Source organism: Psittacula echo (genome assembly GCF_963264785.1).
Source record: "Psittacula echo genome assembly, chromosome: 1".
Taxonomy (NCBI): domain Eukaryota; kingdom Metazoa; phylum Chordata; class Aves; order Psittaciformes; family Psittacidae; genus Psittacula; species Psittacula echo.
In genome coordinates this window covers 109,667,325-109,686,534 of record NC_137735.1, presented here as the reverse complement: position 1 = coordinate 109,686,534, position 19,210 = coordinate 109,667,325, and the positions used below count along the sequence as shown (strand labels likewise).

General features: G+C 40.8%; 2 protein-coding genes across 6 annotated transcripts in view; one reads left to right on the top strand and one right to left on the bottom strand.

Moving 5' to 3' along the window:
- The window catches only part of LOC308232933 (protein mono-ADP-ribosyltransferase PARP12-like), a 24,404-nt gene extending 13,240 nt beyond the window's left edge, over positions 1–11,164 (top strand). The window contains exons 10-14 of one of the 3 annotated variants that reach the window (XM_080639277.1): positions 455–551; positions 999–1,077; positions 5,964–6,094; positions 8,389–8,540; positions 10,535–11,164. In XM_080639277.1, coding sequence (XP_080495403.1) covers positions 455–551; positions 999–1,077; positions 5,964–6,094; positions 8,389–8,540; positions 10,535–10,587 — 512 coding nt within the window. In that variant the 3' untranslated portion in view covers positions 10,588–11,164. Of the gene's footprint in view, positions 1–454; positions 552–998; positions 1,078–5,963; positions 6,095–8,388; positions 8,545–9,317 lie in introns of all 3 variants that reach the window. The other 2 variants (XM_080639276.1, XM_080639278.1) reach the window with 2 other exon arrangements.
- TTC38 (tetratricopeptide repeat domain 38) overlaps positions 6,062–19,210 on the bottom strand; it is a 27,711-nt gene continuing 14,562 nt past the window's right edge. The window contains exons 11-15 of one of the 3 annotated variants that reach the window (XR_013958913.1): positions 18,417–18,582; positions 15,380–15,539; positions 15,029–15,102; positions 13,934–14,079; positions 13,669–13,894 (exon numbers count right to left, since the gene is read on the bottom strand). Coding sequence is in view for 2 of the 3 variants with exons in the window: in XM_080639279.1 (XP_080495405.1) it covers positions 13,986–14,079; positions 15,029–15,102; positions 15,380–15,539; positions 18,417–18,582 (494 nt within the window). In the remaining variant the exon portion in view is untranslated. Of the gene's footprint in view, positions 6,160–13,668; positions 14,080–15,028; positions 15,103–15,379; positions 15,540–18,416; positions 18,583–19,210 lie in introns of those variants that run through there. The other 2 variants (XM_080639280.1, XM_080639279.1) reach the window with 2 other exon arrangements.

Here is a 19,210-nt window from a genome sequence, read left to right as displayed (position 1 = left end):
AACGCTACCAGATTTACTCACTGAAATGGGAAGCGAGCTAGCGATAGCCCAGAGGAAATTCCTTATAAAAGTAACCTTCCCCCTTATTCCTTGACACTATCCAGACTCACACTGAACCAGAAATAAAAGAGATTCTTAGTCTTTACATAAAGTCACAGTAAACCTTTAGTAAAGTGAGTTAATCTTGTGGATGGTAAAAATGAAAAATAAGCATCCTTCTCTGCCACTGGCACAACATTTAAAGAGCATGAATGACTTAAGGGAGCAAGCAAGACAGACACATGTTAAATAAGAGTTACAGGAAGGACAGGAAGCTTACACAGTGTTTATGCCACCATTCTTCAGCAGATAGAATTGACAATGAATATACACTTTTCATTAATGAATAATTGTCATTAATTAATGACCCCATCTTGTAGGCTTATTTGTGACTTCTTTCCCTTTTCTCCTCAAGAAATGACCCAGACAAACACCTTTTCTAAAACTAAAAGACGGGTCTGCAGGCGACCAAAGTTTGTGTCTTCTGAAGATGTGCAGAAGATAAAGAAAGGGTAAGTGTTGCACTTTAAGTTGTTGGGTCTTCATATTTCAGAAGTAATTATAAGGCAAAATGGCTTCCAGTGTTGGCAGTAATTGTGCAAAGAACAGAGCTGTTGGTAGAAGGAAACATATCCATTTGGCTGAGCAGAAGCTGTATCACAAACTGCCAGGTTGGTGCATCACCTGGTTTTGGGGGTACGTGTTACTTCAGGTACCATGTCCACAGGACTGCTGATGGACAGTTGTTCATTAATAAAAAAGCAAGTGAAGAGGACTGTGACAATTGAATGGCAGCATGCAAAGCCCAGCTCACAGACTGAGGCTGTTTCCCAGGGGTTTTGTGGCTTATTTTGTGTATTTTTAAACGTAGGAATTGGCCAAAGGGGATGCTGCCAGTTCAAATGCTTGGAGTGTTACTGAAATTACTAACACCTCGTTTTCTGCCTCTTTGCCACCAGCCAGAGGGATTCTTCTATTCCCAAACAGTCCTGTCCTGTCCACTGGGATCAGTCTGCACTGCCTGACTTCGGATACAAGGTATCTTCTTCCCCCCACTTCCCTCCTTATTCTTTCCCTCTTGTAATTCTGATTGAAAGGCATGATTCAAAGGAGGATGATGGTTAACTGAAGCAATTGTAACTGGGTAGATGCTAAAAAAGGACAGGAGTGATTTCTTGGGTGGGTGTGCTAAAGAACTAGGTGATCTCCCAAGAGCATGAGAAAAAGGTGCCAAATTCTCATGAACTTCAGCAGCATTTTAGGCATTTACCTACACGCAAAACCAAAACGCATCAAATTCAGTACAAAAAGATTTACTGTTAAAAAGGAAAAAATGCTGACTTAGTGGGCCAGTTAAAGAAGGGGTTCTATGAAGTGTGTTCCTACACTAGAAGCTGGGCTGAGACCAAACTCTTCCTGTGTAGGACATTAAAAAGCCATCCAAGTTTGGATTGGAGATATAGGAAAGGAAATCTCTGTATGCTCTTTCAAGTCACCCAGTACTGTTGGGTACATCACAGATCTGAGCGCAGGCCATGGCCTCAAGGAACGACAGAAGTAGAGTTACATTCAATAGTAAAAAACTGTTTGCAGTGATCTCTTCAACAAAGCAAATCCCTGTCAGCCCAAGGTCTAGGTTCCTATTTGGTCTACCGAGAAAAAAAATGTTCAGGTGTTTTTAAACATTAGTAATTCTTAGTTTTAGCAGTTTTTTAAATTGCTAGGTCTAATGGCATTAAGAAGCAGTCCTGGAACAGCAACACAGACTGTGGAGGTACTAGAATGCTAGAAAAAAAGGCTTTTCAGTGTTACACTTGGCCTTCTTTACAGTGTTTTTGCCCAAGGTTAAAGGACAGCACATAATGTGGAGCATAAGGTTTTCCTTGTTGACTGTGTCAGAGTCTTGTATGATGCTGACCAAATTGTATTGGCACAAATACCTTGATGACAAGGGACAGGACAGAAATAACTGGGAGAAGAAGGACAGAAGAACTGGGAGATCTTTCTGTCTAGGTTCAGTTGATGGAGACCTCCATTGCTATTGTCACTCTTTGCACTTTATTTTCCCTAGTGTAGTTACATTGGCAGTGGCATGAGAACCAGAAATATCTTGTCTCTTGGCTTCTCTGGCCTGGTTTCTGTTACTCTGCTTTGTGCTGAATATTTCATTTTACCCTGACTACCTTCTTGTGTTGGATTATGCCTTAATGTAACACCTGTATCTGGCCATGTGCAAGTAGCAAATTCATCTAAACCCAGTCCCAAAGCAACATCAGCAGGTAAAATTGAAGTCTGCTGCTGTGTGCATCTGCTCACTTCAAATAACTGGTTTTCACAATCAGCAAAACTGTGAAATTTCACAAAAAAAATCACAATTATGAAAGTGTCAGTGCCCAGCACCCACGAAATGAACTAAGAAGGAGTTTGTGTGGAAATGTGGCAGCCAGACCTTTTGAAGATTTGGGCCTGTGATACTTTGAGCTCTGTCACAATAATAAAGGATATAGCTAGGCAGCAACCTCTTTGGCTTAGCAGCAGCTTAACTGATTGACATAAGCTTAAGTTTTTCCAAAGAATGCCAGGAAGACAGGCAGCTCAGTTCTTTGTAGGTCTCCGAGTTGTTGTGTGCTTGGCTGCTTCCTTTATCTACCCTGCAAACTTCATTCTGAATTTTAATCGAGTCCTTTTGTTGGGGTGTTTCTGGAGTCACTGAGGTGAGTGTGAGACGCTTTGGAATGCGATGTACAGATCCATGGTATCACTAGAAGTACTTGTAGGGATGTGTGTGGTGGAAAGATCATCTCGCTCCCCCGAGCTCCATTTGCTTGCTGAGTTGGTGCCTAAGAAACCATCTCTTAACATGTAGACTGAGTGCCTTTCACAGGGAAGGAAACGTTAATTCTGTACCTAAAAAGTGACAAAGCCCACAGTACCTGTTGGCACTTCAGGTGAAAGCCTGGGCTAGATTAAATATTTCTGTGGGACCCTATGCTTGGTTTCTTTTTTGCAGTAGGTAATATTGGGACTGGCTGGGATTCTACATGCATGTGGTGACCATCGTATGACCTGACAATTACTAACTGATGCATTCTTCAGACGTTCACAAATAACCCTGGCAAAATTTCCTGCGCTGGAAGTGATCCATTTTAAAAAGGAACAGCTGTGAGATAGGTAGAAAGTCATCTTTGCTTAAAAAGAGTAGTTGTGTTTTGGTAGCGTTGCTTATTTTAAGACACGTTGCAGTGTTTTAATCTGTAAGTCCTTTAGAATCGTAGTTCTGTAGAAAGTAGAGTGGATGAAATGCCCAATGGAACTTGGGAACACCAAGTGGCAAGTTGGTGTGAATTTCTTCTGTCTTTGTGTAACAAAGTGGAATTAGTAGTTGATAATTCTTTTTTTATTTCTCTCTAAAAGATTTGATATTGTCTTGGAACTTCATGATGGGTTTTAAAATGTATCTTTAATGTACAACTGAGAAATATGTTCAATGAATGTGTGGGTTTGTGTCAGAGGATCAGTCTTTGGCTGCTATGTTGCTGAATCCTGACACGCGTCCCAAAGATTGCTGTGCTATAACAGGAATGAGAGCTGATGCAATGTTAAGAGTCTGTCTATATACTTTACAGATAGCAGTTCTAGTTGGGTTGTTGTTACTAGTACAACCTGTGCTGCTTCCAAAACCCAAGTTAACCAGAGATCAAGGTTTGATATCACAGAGTACTGTTTTTGTAGTCACACACTAACAGAAATTACTGTCAGGGCAGGGATTCCTCCGCTGCCTCAGAAACTCCACTCCTTAGCAGAGGGTTAGCAAATGCGTATGCTCTCTAGGTTTTTCCATTTTAGCTATGAAGATGAAAAGAGCTAAAAAAAGTCAATGTTGTTAAGAAGTACTCAGTATCTGAAGGGGTCCTACAAGGATGCTGGAGAAGGACTCTTCATCAGGGACTGGAGCTCTAGGACAAAGGGTAATGAGTTCAAACTGAAACAGGGGAAATTCAGGTTAGGTATAAGGAAGAAATTCTTTACTGTGAGGGTGGTGAGGCACTGGAGCAGGTTGCCCATGGATGTGGTAAATGCTCCATCCCTGGCAGTGTTCAAGGCCAGGTTGGACAGAGCCTTGGGCAACATGGTCTAGTGTGAGGTATCCCTGCCCATGGAAGGAAGGTTGGAACTGGATGATCTTAAGGTCCTTTCCAACCCAAACCATTCTGTGATTCTATGATAGGTATCAACCTGCAAGAGTAATGTGCTGTTACTCTTTATTAGCAGGAGAAGCATCCTTGGGGAAATATGGACAATCCCACAAAGTTTTCATCCAAAAAGATAACTGACTTGGTTGCTTGAAGGCCATCATATGATAAAATAATTTAAGTACTTTTCTTACAGGATTAGGCTTTGTATCACGTAGCTGACTCTGTTTTACCCAGAAAGGTTACAGTTCCTCAGTAAAAGATGCAGCATAGCAAAAGTGTAATTGTAGTTTAAAGAATTGTTTATGTAGGAATGAAAGATTTAGTATTGAAATATAGTGACATAATTTTCATCTTCTTAGGTGATGGTGAGCAACTTGAGCTGTGGTGTAATAGAGCTTGCAGATAATAAATATGTGTCCATCCAAATTGTTTTATGTGTTGTATTATGTTTTAAAAAAGCTTTGGAAAATACTCTTGTATTAAGATATGAGAAATTCCATTCAGCCTTGTAAAAACTTTTTAATAAATTCAAATAAATTATTCTTTCTTGTGTAGCTGACTTTATTTTTAATCCTTAGAAGACTTTTCTATCATAAGGCCTTTTCATCAGTAAGTCCTTAGTGCACAATCTGCACATGGTGTCCAGAAAAACACTTCTTTATTTATATGCAGCTGTGAAATATGTCTGATTTTATCTCCTGTTTAAACTCAGCCTTGTAAAACATGGAGGTTTTGCCTGATGTTGGTAAAGATGTTGGTTCCATTAAAGCAGTTTTTGTGCTTTAAACACAACTTTGATATGTGGGATGTCACCTTGAGTCCCCCCTTGCTTAGGCAGTGGTGAAGTGGAAAGTACTGCCAAGTGACATCAGTCTACCAGCATTATGCATTTTCAGTCAAGCTTATGGAAGAGAAGTGTTTATTCTACAAGATTAAAGATATAGATTACTTCATAGAAAAAGTGGAAATTTATGCGTGACACAAGCAAGCAGAAGAGATCCAATCATGTTTTAATTATGTTTTGCATTAGCTCTTCTTTGGGAAAAATGTGCGTTTCCTGGTGGTTTTTAAACACAAGAAGTATGGATAAATAGACTTTGTTTCCTTTAGGAAAGGAGATCTATTTGCTTAAACAGGTATTTAGTGTAAACTTCTTATTAGAATCCCAATTGTTCTCTTATGTTTAGAAATGGAGCTTTTTTTCTTAAGTCTGTATTTAAGTGCAACTTTCCAAGTTTTAACTTTGACAAGTTAAGGAGCTGTGATCCTGGGAGGTTGTATGTATTTGTTTCACCTTCAATAGCTGAAGCTTCATTAAATGTCTGGTTACAAATGATACTGTTATCTAACACCTTCTGTTCATAAACAGCTTTGTATATAAAACTAAGATTATCTGCCATAATCAGTCAAGTTTTCTTTCTGAAATTTCTGTTTCACTGAGATCTAAAGTTGTGTCAACCCCTACTTGGAGGTGATGAACATTTAACTGACCCTTTCAGCATCCTTCTTGAAGAGAGGCGAGGTGTCCTTGCAACGCAGGAGTGACACACTGATTTACACATTGTCTGTCCTAATTAGCACAAAGTCATGATCTAAAGCATTAAGTTAACCTTCATCAGTATAGTTGGCGACACTCTTCTGAAAGTGTACCTTCTGTAATTAGGCTTCTCCATCTTATGAGTTAACTGAAGCATCATGTCTTCTTTTGCTTTGGTTTATATTTTATAGGCAGTGGAGATCAGTGATACAACTGCTGAATACAACCAAATAAAGCAGCTGTTTCATCAGACTATGAAGAAATACAGCATCCTTAAAATAAACAGGATACAGAATCCATCCCTCTGGAAAGTGTTTCAGTGGTGAGTATTTATTTCCTCATCCTCATCAGGGCTGGGGGGGTGTCCTGATGTCCTGTATCTGCTTCCTAGGAAAGAAAAGACGTTACTACCTGTGCTTTAACATAACTGATATTTCCATCTTTGGAGCACTTCAGGAGTGAAATTTTGTGTCAGTCGCCTTCCAGAGAATGCCATGCTTCTGGGAGAAGGTTCCCTTTGCATGTCTCTTTGGAAGGTGGGGAACAGATACAGATACAAAGACATGAATGATGCAGAACTTTGGATGAGGATGCCCACAGTAACGCAGCGTAGTGCATTGTCTCAGGGACTGAACAGTAACTGCCTGCCGCACATGTGTTCTGTCTGTTACAAACGTTCATGCATTAGAGAAAGGGGGCAAGGCTGCAAGGTGCTTGAGGCTTTTGTTCCAGTCAGATGTACTGAAGGCCTTCTCAAGAGTACCTTTGCTGAATGAAGTCAGTATTTGCTGAGAAAGAATCCTTGTGCTTTAACTTAGGAGCTCTGATCTCAGGCATCATTTTCTGGTTTGCAGCATTTGCATCAGTACTACTGAATGCCAAGCTAGATGATAACAGATTTCAGCTGCTGGTGACAATACATGACCATGTTCAGGTTAATTTGGTAGCAGATTAAGCTGCTGCATAGAAACGATGTCTTGTTTAAAACAAAAGCACAGATATTTAATACAAGTATTCAAGGACTGTATGGAATGGTAATGGAGAAGGAAAATAGTGCTGAGATAAGTACTTTCACCTGCAACATGACTGAACCCAGAAAGTCACCAGCTAATAATTTCGTAAGTTTCACTACATGAAAAGGTTTTAAGACACTTCAAAACATGTAGTAGCGCATACTGTTCATCCTCCTGTAATGAGATATTTAAGCTAACCAGACAGAGTTTAACAGGTTCTCAATGAACAAATTCCAGTCCATTGCTCTTAACTTTTCCTTTATGCAGTTTACCAGTTGCAAGGATGCTCCCCTCTCCCTGGCTCTGTTTATTGTGTAGCTGATCATTTCCTGGAGATTATTGTTGTCTTGTCCTTCAACAGCTTCAGAAGACCTGTAGGATGTCTGGGTGCTGTGAAATATTTTTGCCTTCCACTGTGATTCCTCTTTTGATCCGTGTCATAGCTCAGTCTGACTCTGGCCTAAATCAGTAAAATCTCAAGGAGTGGAAGGAGGCTCAGTTTCTCTCCTTCTGGCTTTGTCTCTTCAACCACACTGATCTCACAGAGGGGCAAGAGCTCAGGGTGTATGGCATGAAGAATAAGCTGCCTCTAACTCCTCGCTGCTGGGGCGTGGAGGGTGTGTGGGTTACCAGTGCCACTCTGCAGAGTGTTCTGGGTGGGATGGGATGAGACAATAAAGCAGAATTAGTAGGACCCTACAGAGGAGCAAAAGGTTGGTACAGTGGTGCAGGGGACTGTAGTAGTGTCAGTACTTACTTAAATTCACTAAAGAAAGCCAGGATTATCTAGAACTGCTGGGCAAGTGGTATCAGTATATTGCTCATCTTGTATTTGTTCATCATACTGCTAGTCTGTCTCATCTTCCAAACAGAGAGGAGAAGAGACTGGGAATCACAGAATGGTTTGGGTTGGAAAGGACCTTAACATCATCTAATTCCAAGCCCCTTGCCATGGGCAGGGACACCTTACACTAGATCATGTTGCCCAAGGCTCTGTCCAACGTGGCCTTGAATACTGCCAGGGGTGGAGCATTTACCACTTCCATGGGCAACCTGCTCCAGTGCCTCAGCACCCTCACAGTGAAGAACTTCTTCTCTTTATCTAACCTGATATATCCCCTGTTTAAGTTTAAACCCATTACCCTTTGTCCTAGAGCTCCAGTCCCTGATGAAGAGTCCCTCCCCAGCATCCTTACAGGTCCCCTTCAGATACTGGAAAGCTGCTATGAGGTCTCCACGCAGCCTTCTCTTCTCCAGGCTGAACAGCCCCAGTTTTCTCAGCCTGGCTTCATAGGGGAGGTGCTCCAGTCCCCTGATCATCCTCGTGGCCCTCCTCTGGACTTGTTCCAACAGTTCCATGTCCTTTTTATGTTGAGGACACCAGAACTGCACACATTACTCCAAGTGGGGTCTCACAAGAGCAGAGTAGACGGGCGTAGAAGGAACCTAGAGGTTCCTTCGACCTGCTGGTCACACTCCTTTTGATTCAGCCCAGTATATCTTTTAGCTGATGCCTACATGTACATTATATACTTGTATTTAAAAATTACTTTCTCCCTTTTATTCTACGGCTCACTTGCTGTCCTCTGCATTTTTCTGTTAGGCAAAAGGAACAGATGAAAAGGGAAAATGGAGGGAAGGAAGTAAATGAAAAGCTCCTTTTCCATGGAACCAAGGCCTCCTTTGTGGAATCCATCTGTATTCACAATTTTGACTGGAGAATTTGTGGAAGCAATGGAACTGTCTACGGGAAGGGTACGTAGGAAATGACTCTATGTGTTAGATGTCTACTTAGACTCCCCTGATACTACAGCAATCAAAGTTTTGAACTATAGAGGGTGGAAAAAAAGGGGTAGGTGATTATTACGATCTTCCTTCCCTCTGGCGAGGACAAGGATTTGCTTTAAGCAGGGTTAAGGCTTTTCATAAGGTGTTAAGAGAATGAGCGTAGCAATTTGGAAAAGCCTCTGTTGCTGTAGGTGGGATCTTCTGAAGGCTCAAGTTCGTAATTTGAACTTGCAGGAGTTCAAAGTGACAAGTGCCATGAAGTGCCATGACACTTGTGTTACTTTGTGACACTGCGACACAAGTAAAGGAAGATGTGTGTGGTTAGAAGAAATGAATAGCCACAAGGTCTCCAGTTAACTTGCTATGCAGCTTTGGGTAGTGTGCCTACCATGTGTGTGCCTCAGCATGCCCACTTCCAACAGAGCATTAGGTAGTTCCTATTAACTCAGACAGGAATTTGTGGATGCTCTGTGCTTTTGAGCATATGAAGTGCCATGAAGGCTGCTAGTCTTAATGGCAGGTTTTGTTTTTAAAATACTAACTCCTGTAACAGCAAATTCCAAGTGAAAATCATGTGTGGAAATCCCTTCTTTTGTAAAAATTTCTATGGGATTATGTAAACTGAGTAAGAAGAGACCTGAAAGTCGGGTTGAATACCTCCTGAAAACCAAGGGGATGCTCAGTTTTCATTGTCCCTTTATACGTATTTCTTATAACCACATTTTCATATTATTTTCTATGAAGTTACTTTGCTAGAGATGCTTCCTATTCCCACTCATACTGTGAGCTCACAGTGAAAAAAAAAATCATGTTCATGGCTCGCGTGTTGGTTGGAGACTACGTTAACGGCAACGCAGCCTACGTGCGCCCCCCGACAAAGTCTCTTGATGGGCTCCGGTTTTATGACAGTTGTGTGGACAATCAGATAAATCCCTCCATTTTTGTTGTCTTTGAAAAATATCAGATTTACCCAGAGTTTACAATAGAGTACACAGAGGAAGAAAAAAAATGTATTGTATCTTAAAGGGATCAGGGCTGTTTGTATCCCTTGTCTTATTTTCTGTATTGCAGGTGTTCTCATACTTGGCAACTTCTTTTTACTAGAATCCTTTGGAATGTTAATCCAAGGAATTTCTGTTTTGAGGAGAACTGGCAAAGCAGATGTTACAGTTGAGACATTGCCTTGTCTTCTCCTCTTCCTCTCTTATATCAAGTGTAGACATTTGGGTAACTGTAGCAGAAGAATGAGAATTGTGGGATGGGAAATTGAGTGTTTTCACTTCTGTGGGCAAATAATTGTAAATGCATTTTCTTAGAAATGGAGAGTATTTCTCTTTGCCAACAATTCAGTTAAGAGAAGAGTTAACAGTACAGCAGTTCATAAGCAAGATGTCAGGTTTCTAGTACTCAAAGATTCTTTCCATTGCAGAATACAGTTATTCTTGGTCCTCTCGTCTACTGCAATTCTAAACAAGTCAGTCTACCTTAGAATGACTTGATTTAGTTTTCAAAGTACTACTTGTTAATGCTGATACAAGTTTCAAGTTTAAAATGGCGAAACAAAAAAAATCAAAAGCTTATTTTAAATCTGTATCATAAGTTCTCAAGTTTCATCTGTACAATGGCAGCTACTGTTTGGATCACAAAATGGTTGGCTCAGATTCTCTTTGCAGATCTGCAGTAACTTGCTGTGTGACCTGTATAAAAACAGAGCTCAAGTGAAAACTCTGAAAATCCCAGTCTATGAATAAGTAGGTACTAAAATGTGATGGTTTGGCTGCAACTAATGGCCTTAAGTATATAAAGGCTGTGTCTCAATGAGCCAGGCTCTCAAGTCAGTGTGGCCACCTATTTTCTCAGTGTGAACATTTGCTTAGCAAATGATACAGGACAGGAGAAACATCTCAAGAAACAGAGATATTTCCTGCCCTACTTGTAGACGTTAATTTTCGTTTTTCCAGAAATACAACCTGACTGGAAGAACCCAGTTATGTCCTCTGGAGACCAGTGGTAGAGCTGCTGTTCTAAGATACGTGTTTTGTTACCCACATTGCGTGGGGCAAATTGCTGAAGAGCATAGCTCCTCTTTGTAGCTGTTGTGTTCCCGGATACTGCTTCCCTGGGTCTGATGTGATAAATGTGCCTCGCCTCCGTCAGTAATGTACAACCCTACCAACAGTGGTTATGCCTTTTCTTACAAAGTTACATGTGTTGTATTGTCCCCAAAAGAAAACACATAAACTTGTGGAGTCTCTACTGAATCTTAATAAGGAGTTTGTAAGTTAACGGAACTGAAGACCTTCTGTACAAAGATGTCTTCTTCAGGCAGTCTAGCTGTTAAGAGGGAAACCATTGCCGAAGATAGAGGAGCAGTAACTTTTGCTTTTAGGTAAGCTTTACAGTAACACAAATAGCCTCCCAATTACTTACGTCTTCAATAATGATCTGTCAACTACAGGTACTACTCAAAGTTTGCAAATTACCCCGAGGACAGGGAAATGTATAAAACTAGGAAATCTAACTAAGATTGTTGTCTTGGAACTAAATGAAAACATGCATCAGGAATGCATTGAAAAGATTTTACCACTTTTGCAGAGCTCTTTCACATTTGTTTTTCTGTAGAGTTCTTGAATCATTGAGTTTTGGCTTCTTTGCAAATAAAATGAATTTTCACTCACTTTTTGCTTATTAGCGTGCAGTTTCTCTCCATATGTAAACTTATGTCTTCCCTGTGTTTCTGAACCAGGGAACTGCAAGGACGCAGGTTAGCATTTTAGTGTAGATACTTAGCAAAGCAGGAAGGATAGAGTACAGTCTGATTCATGGAAAAAATGTTTCTGTAAAGGAACTTCATAAGATACTTCTAATAAATTCTAAATGCTGTGATAGTTTAGTTGGATTCATTTTAAATAAATATATCTATATCCCTATAATCCTGCATCCAGCTCTGGGGCCCCCAACACACGAGGGATATATCGAACTGTAGGAGCCAGATTCGGAGGAGGCCACAGTGATTATCTGAGAGCTGGAGAACCTCAGCTGTGAAGACAGGCTGAGAGAGCTGGGCTTATTCAGCATGGAGAAGGCTCTGGGGCAACCTTGTAGCTCCTTTAAGCACTCAAAGCTGCACTAAGAAATCAGGAGAGGGGCTTTTTACAAGGGCCTGTAGTGACAGGACAAGAGGGAATGGCTTTAAACTGACAGATTTAGATTAGACATTAGGAGAAAGTTCTTTACTGTGAAGGCAGTGAGACACTGGAACAGGTTGCCCAGAGAAGTTGTGGCTGCTGGATGGGCAGACTGTTACAGGTTTATGAAATGAACCTGAATAAAGCTTCATCCATACATGCAAAGAAGTCATATACTTGCTGCTCAGCTGAGCACATCTTTGAATTTATTGATGTAAAGCAAGCAAAATTCTCAATCACATATCAAAAGTACTACAAATGTCATTCTTCTATTTGTGTAGCAATGGATCATCACATTAATTACACACTTCACAAAGAGCCAGCAGAGCTCTCAGACTTCTCTTCCCTAAAATGACTTTATATTCCCTGAGGGAAAAGTTACCTGTCTATCCATATCTTATTCCTCTATGCAGGACCTCCAGAGGCAGTGCAGGGCCAACTATGGAAGGGCTTTTTTAGGTCAAAAGGGAACTGTATGTGGGACATGGAGAAGAACCTGAGCTGGACAAGCATGTCTGTGTGAGGAAGAGCTTGTAGATGTGATATCAAAGCCAGAGCTCGGGCAGTTGAAGAGTTGAGAGGCATTTCTATTCAGGGAGAAGAAGAAGAGGAGGCATTAGGCTCAGTTTTGGTTTGAAACATCATCTTTCCCTTCATGAGGGACTACTGAGTTACTGTTGCAAGACAATCTCTTAGCTCTGCTACGCTGCAGGAATCCAGAGGCTCAAGAATGGCATAGAGGTACATGGCTCCCATCGTGCCACATTCACAGCACCAAAGCTTATCACATTGCTTGTGCCAGACAAAGCTTTGTGTCAGTTCTCATTAGCTCTCTATGGCAGAAGCTCCCTTCCAGTCTTCACCTGCTCTGATATACCTCTATAAACATTGTTTTTAAACTCTGCTTTGCTAACACGTAGAGACTTGTGCTTTTGAGAGGGTAGTAAAGCCTGACTTTCCAAAAGTCCAACCTGCCAGTGGTGGGTGAGCTAAAATCCGAGGTTTTTTTCTTTTTTCCCCTCAAAGATTTAAAAGTGCCAAGAGAATACCTGTGTTAGAATAGTTGCGGGTAGCTACTATCCCTTTTGTCTGGTTTTGCTCACACAGTAGTATCAGAAAGCTCTGAGGTGTTACATTGAAAGGAGAAAGTTAAACATTTTATGAGAGGGAGTTCAACAAAACACATCTGGAAAGAGCCTGCATGCAGACAGATCTTTAGGACAGTCTGCAACTTGCGCCTGAATGGAAAGGAGGCCTGATACGGAACTTGGTTTATCCCTATATTGGCCCTGACCCCACACTTTCCTATTAGCTATGTTGAAAAGATGTAACAAATTGGGCAAATGAAGGACTGAAATCTAGGCCCTGTTACTGCATTGTAAGTAATCAAGGGTCAGAGGGAACTTTCAGGAAAATATACCAGAAAAGCAGTGTCCTAGGATGCTCCCAAAAGCTATGCATTATCAGCAGGTTAGCTTTTTCTTTCCTTGTAGAATCAGGTAAGATACAGAGAGCTGTTTCAGGAGGTTGTATTTTTTGGAAGGAAATCATCATCACATCTCTGACTCCTAAGGTACTCTTACCTACCGTCAATGTCTACCATGGTTTACAGCAGAGCAGCCCTCTGCTCCCTGCACCCACACTTTGATTGTGTCGTGGTTTAAGCCCAGGCCGTAAATCAGAACCATGCAGTCCACTACCCCCCCCACCTTTCTTCCCTCCGCTCCTGGAGGGACGGGGAGGAGAATCAAAAGAATGCAACTCCCATGGGTTGAGATAAGAACAGTTTAATAACTAAGGTATAACACAAATCACTACTGCTACCACTAATAGTAATAATGATAAAGGAAATAACAAGCAAGAGAATACAACCGCTCACCAACCGGTACCTCACCCCCACCCCGCAGTGATCCAGCCCTTCCGGGCACTCTCAATTTTACATCCTGGGCATGACGTGCTGTGGTATGGAATACCTCTTTGGCTAGTTTGGGTCAGGTGTCCTGTCCCTGCTTCCTCCCATCTTCTCCTCCTCCCTGGCAGAGCATGAGACTCACAAAGTCCTTGGTCAGTCTAAACATCGCTGTTATCAGCCCTGTTCCCAGGCTGAAAGTCAAAAACGCAGTGCTGCAACAGCTACTAAGAAGGAGAAAAACTGACTGCTACTGCTGAAACCAGGACAGATTGGTAAGCATATTGCTATTTAGCTGCAGCACAGAGGAAAGACTTATGCCATCGAGTGAACAGCTGCTGCCTTCCTAATAAGTCGCTCTGTCAATGGTGAATTTGGTCTCATCACATCACGTTCTCTCAGGAGGCACCTGAGAAAGAAGAGGTAGGAGAGAAACACGGAGACCATCATCAGTATCCTTATAAGAGGAGGAAAACAGTACGTAAAGACCTGCTCTTGAGGTGCAGGTTTCCCCTCTTGGAAATAGTTGGCCTTGACAGTAAGTTCAGGCAGAATTCTCAGCATTGTTTTCAGCACAGGGAGAGATTGAAAATGAACACTCAAAGATCCGAGTGCACAGAGGAATCACTCTGTTACTGTGTCTAATTTTAAGTTTCAAAGAGACCTCAGGAGGAGAACAGGGAAGGCTTCACATTGTCCCAAGGATCCATTCTTTTAAGTACACAGGCAGACCCAATCAATACAACACAACAGAACTCCATGTGGATGAAGCAGCAACACCTACAATTTCTACCAAATGAGACTCTTGTGATTTATACTAAGGCAAGCTCACACATCAGACTCTGCAAATCTTATTTCCCAATACAGCAGCTGTCATCATTAGGACAGATCTGATTTTCAGCACTTCACAGAGAAGTTTAGCAGTCCATTATGTACACTGACAGGCAGGAAACCACATTTTAAGACAGAACCATTTGAAAATCAACTGCCCTTGAACAAATACAGACCATTCCTCCAGACTGCAAAAGTGTACTTTTGGAATTGGAAGCTATGTTACTGGCTATCCTAGTTAAATGTTGCTACAGTTAACATAAATGTTCCTGTGCCCAGAGAAGCTGTGGCTGTCCCAGCCCTGGCAGTGTTCAAGGCGAGGCTGGACAGGGCTTTGAACAGCCTGGTCTAGTGGGAGGTGTCCCTGCCATGGCAGGGTGCTGGAACTAGATAATTTTAGGGTCCTCCAACCCAAACCATTCCATGACACAATTTTAGCCTTAATTTATTGGCTTGAGAATACTCACTGCTTCATACTTTTAGTAATACTACTACTTCCCGAAATATTTATCAGGAAAAATACTCACCTTGCAAGGTTTTGTTTGGCTTGTGATTTAGAATTTAGAGCTGCATGAATCAGTAACTGGCTGAAAACATCTCTCTGAAAAAAGCAGAAATACAGAGTAGTAACGTACAAAGTACTGCTGGTTACAGTGTCTTGTTTTCCAAATTATTAAAACCACTGAGGAAAGAAAGGTATCGACAAGAAAATATAAACAGCCAACACTGCTGATAGTGTTTGCAAACAGGATTTAGTCACAAGCATGGTTTAGCTTTTCACTTTCTAAGAATGAAGGATTGTTAATAATGCAAGTGCCTAATGGAGGCTACCGAAAGAGGATTAAGTTGCATCAGAAAGTCTTACTGATCTTCTTTACCTGAGCATTACTGCCTCCTACTTCAATCAGCTGATAACGGATTGGGTACAGCAGGTCTACAGCTTTGTCACAATTTCCATTTTCAAACTCTACAAATGCCTGGCACAGTGGCAGCCCCAAACTAGGAGCCAGGGAAAGCTCATGGTCTTCACAAGGTGCTCTGTAGAATGAGAAAGTGGTTAACTCCTGTAAGTCAAATTATAAATACATGTATTTCAGTGTCACTCCATCACAAACACAATTTTACTGTACAAAGCCTGATGTTTCAGGTACTTCATTTAGACAACCTGCACCACAGTAAAGGGTGTCCCTGCCCATGGCAGGGGGGTTGGAACTAGATGATCTTTAAGGTCCCTTCTAACCCAAACCAGTCTATGATTCTGTATCTTTTGGTGTGGCTATGTTACTTTCATCCTTTTGTTAGTCATCAGTAAATTAGTTTTCATTCTTCTGAACTGAGCTGCAAAAGGCCCAAGCCCAACCCCTCCTGCCTTTGCAATGAACAGCTTTGGTCAGAAAAGTGAGAAAACTGCACAGTTTCTCTTCTAATGACCTGATCAGAACATCCTGCTGCTAGTTCTTTGACTGTCCTCACCTCTGCAAAAGTGGCCATCAGCCCTTGAAAAGAGCTCGCCACACAGCACAGTGCCTGCCTCCCCATCTTTCTAATATGAACTGTATTCCCCATGACAGCTCCGAAAGTCTGCTCTTTCATTCTAACTATGAGACTGCTTCTACACCCATGAACAGCAATGGATTTTAGCTAGCTCTGAAGATACTGGTTTTTCTTTCCTGTTTTAGTGCTTATATCCTAATCCACCTAAGAGTGGAAGAGGCAGAGAGCGTGACAATATGCCTGCAGAATAACACAGACATTCTAGTGGGCATCTCTGCCAATATTAAAAAAAAAAAAAAAGAGTGAAAAATAAAGTAACCAAACTGTAGCTAAAGAGCTGGGTTTGGGACAATGTGGAACTGTGTTTTTCCACTGCTACAGCAGCAGCTGACAGTGATCAGGCCTTACAGGTAGCGCCACTTCAGTGCCAAAAGGTTGGCTGGCAATACGAGGACAGGAGGGCTTTCTATCCCAAGCAGTATAAGTGATTCCTGAGAACAGAGTGCACAGTTCAATGCTTTAAATTACAACTGTTGTTTAATGCAGATTTTTCTGTACTAAAAATTTCCAATTAAGTCTTTAACATTGAGGAGCCTTAGTCACTGGCATCTGTTTTGAGTGCTTGCCATGACGGCTAAGAGTCACACTCCCATGCTAGTACCTTAAATTCACCAAACACAGAGATGCTCTGTGTTCTCCTTTTTGAGTCAGTATTACAAACTTGCCATTTCTTCCACTTGGTCAGTGTTGACATTTCAGTATGCAGTGTTGCTTTATGTGTTTATCAATTCTTCAGCAAAACATGGCATCCTGGAAAGTTAGAAGTGCACAAGAGATGTGCCTTTTAAGTAAGTACTTTGAGATAGCTAATGAAGAAACTGATGAAACAATTCTTCACTTAAACGTTGGCTCCAGCTCTCTGATAAAAAGCAGAGAGATGGAAGACTTTTTTTTTTTTTCTTTTCTCTTTCAACTGATCTGACGTGTTGATTCACGAAAAACAACGCACCCCCTGCAGCAACTGTAGCATTTCTATCTCCCAAAGTAAGCATGTGACAGCAACCACCAGAGAGCGCCAGGGAATACCTTACCAAAAAAATTCTTGTCAACTTCAAACTGCAAAGGCTGGGGAAAAATATTAATGAAAAGCCAAGGATGACTGTTGTTTGTGCCAAAGTTTCATGATTGCTTTTTGAAACACATACAAAACCCATCTTAGGCATAACTTAGTTATTACATTTTTGTGATACACACAAATTAATCCATTAAACCCATTTTACCATGCCCCCTTCATCTCACAGTCTGTTTCCCCAAATAATAAAACTAAACTTCATAGTACTTCCACCTACAGCTAAAAATGTCCAGCTGAATTACTACGAAAGGCTCAACACATAAGCAAAAGGAAGCACTGGGTGAAAGGATAAGTAGCTTATGTTCATTAAAGCTTCTCTTAAGTAGTGTGGCATGTGCAGTTTTAATACTTTATATATACTTACATCTATTTATATACTTATATAAAAGATATTTACCATTTTCTACTTTAGTCAGACATGCTTAAGATTGATTTGACAGTTACTTGGTTTTGTAACTATTCTTTAAAATTATGTTTATTTTTTATTACTTTTGATCCACAGGTATTACAGGAACAAATAGTGACAATTTCAGGTTTGCCCTCCTTTTTGAAGGCAAGGGAAGCAATAGATGATGAAACAGAGGTAAAATGGGGGAGAGGGAATTGCATTTAAAGCATCTATATATATCAACCCCTTCAAAAACTTGAGGCAATTTACAGTTATTTAATACATAAGGGAACACAAAAAAAAAATTGTTTAGATGAAATACTTAAATATTCAAATGTTTCAAATAATTTAATTTGCGAGCAAAATATTCTCTATTTTTATTTTAGCAGTACTTGAAATTCAGTTTCCTGCAGAGGTACTTCTCACACATCAAACACTAGCTACCAGAATATCACTACCAATGTTCTATTATAAAAGAACCTTTCAAACCACAGCCATAAAAAAGAACCACCATAGACAGCTGCTGTACATTGTTGAATGCCCTTACTAATATAGAGGTGAAATACTTTGTTCATTGTACATAACATAGCTTAATGTGAACCCACCAAAAGGAAATAGACAGCAACTGTTCAGTTAGCATCCATGACTTCAAATATAAGAGATCTCTGCTTAGCAAGGTAAGAAACCTGTCTAGACATTAACTCAAAAAATGAATAATTATAGGGATCTCCTAACTGGGGACTGACCTACTTGAACCAGACATGTTCCAGTGACATGCTAGAGCAAAGAGCATGTTGTATTGCTTTGCTTTACAAAGCAAAGCCAGAGACATTATCAGAGAATAAAATAGTTAAATAGAGGATAAAATAATTAAATACAATACTTCCATTCACTTGCTTACTTGGCAAGCTCCCGAAGAGTTGTTAAAAGCTCATCAGTAGTTTTGTGGTCTTTGGCTCCAAGTGAGGACATCACGAAATGTACATCGTTGAACAGAAGAATGTGATCTCTGCTGTGCTTCTTTGTAAGCTGGAGAACATTGTTCCACCTGTCTCCAAGCTTTACACCTAAGAGTAAAAAGTATTTTTCTCAGTAAAAATACCACATGCAAAAGCATGACTTTGCAATATACTTTCAGCCATTCAGCATAAACAGCATCGCTACTAAACTCAAGAATACATTCACTGAAATGGTAGAATGTATACAGTAATGCTCAGCTGCAGCATGCCGTATTAGGGCAGAATTTACTGACTATCAGTAATTTATCACAAATATTCTAGACTGCATTATGTGAGTTTCTGGCTTTATTATGGTACTGCTCATGTGTACATTAGTGGTGTCCTCAACATAAAAAGGACATGGAACTGTTGGAACAAGTCCAGAGGAGGGCCACGAGGATGATCAGGGGACTGGAGCACTTCCTGTATGAAGCCAGGCTGAGAAAGCTGGGGCTGTTCAGCCTGGAGAAGAGAAGGGTGTGTGGAGACCTCATAGCAGCCTTCCAGTATCTGAAGGGGGCCTGTAAGAATGCTGGGGAGGGACTATTCATTAGGGACTGCAGTGGTAGGACACAGGATAATACATACATACTAGCAACTTCAATCAGTATCAAAATAGGAGGTTAAGTATCTAGTGTGACATTTACTTCAAGGAAACTCTAGAGATTTTTAGAGGATTATGTACTTGATCATTCAG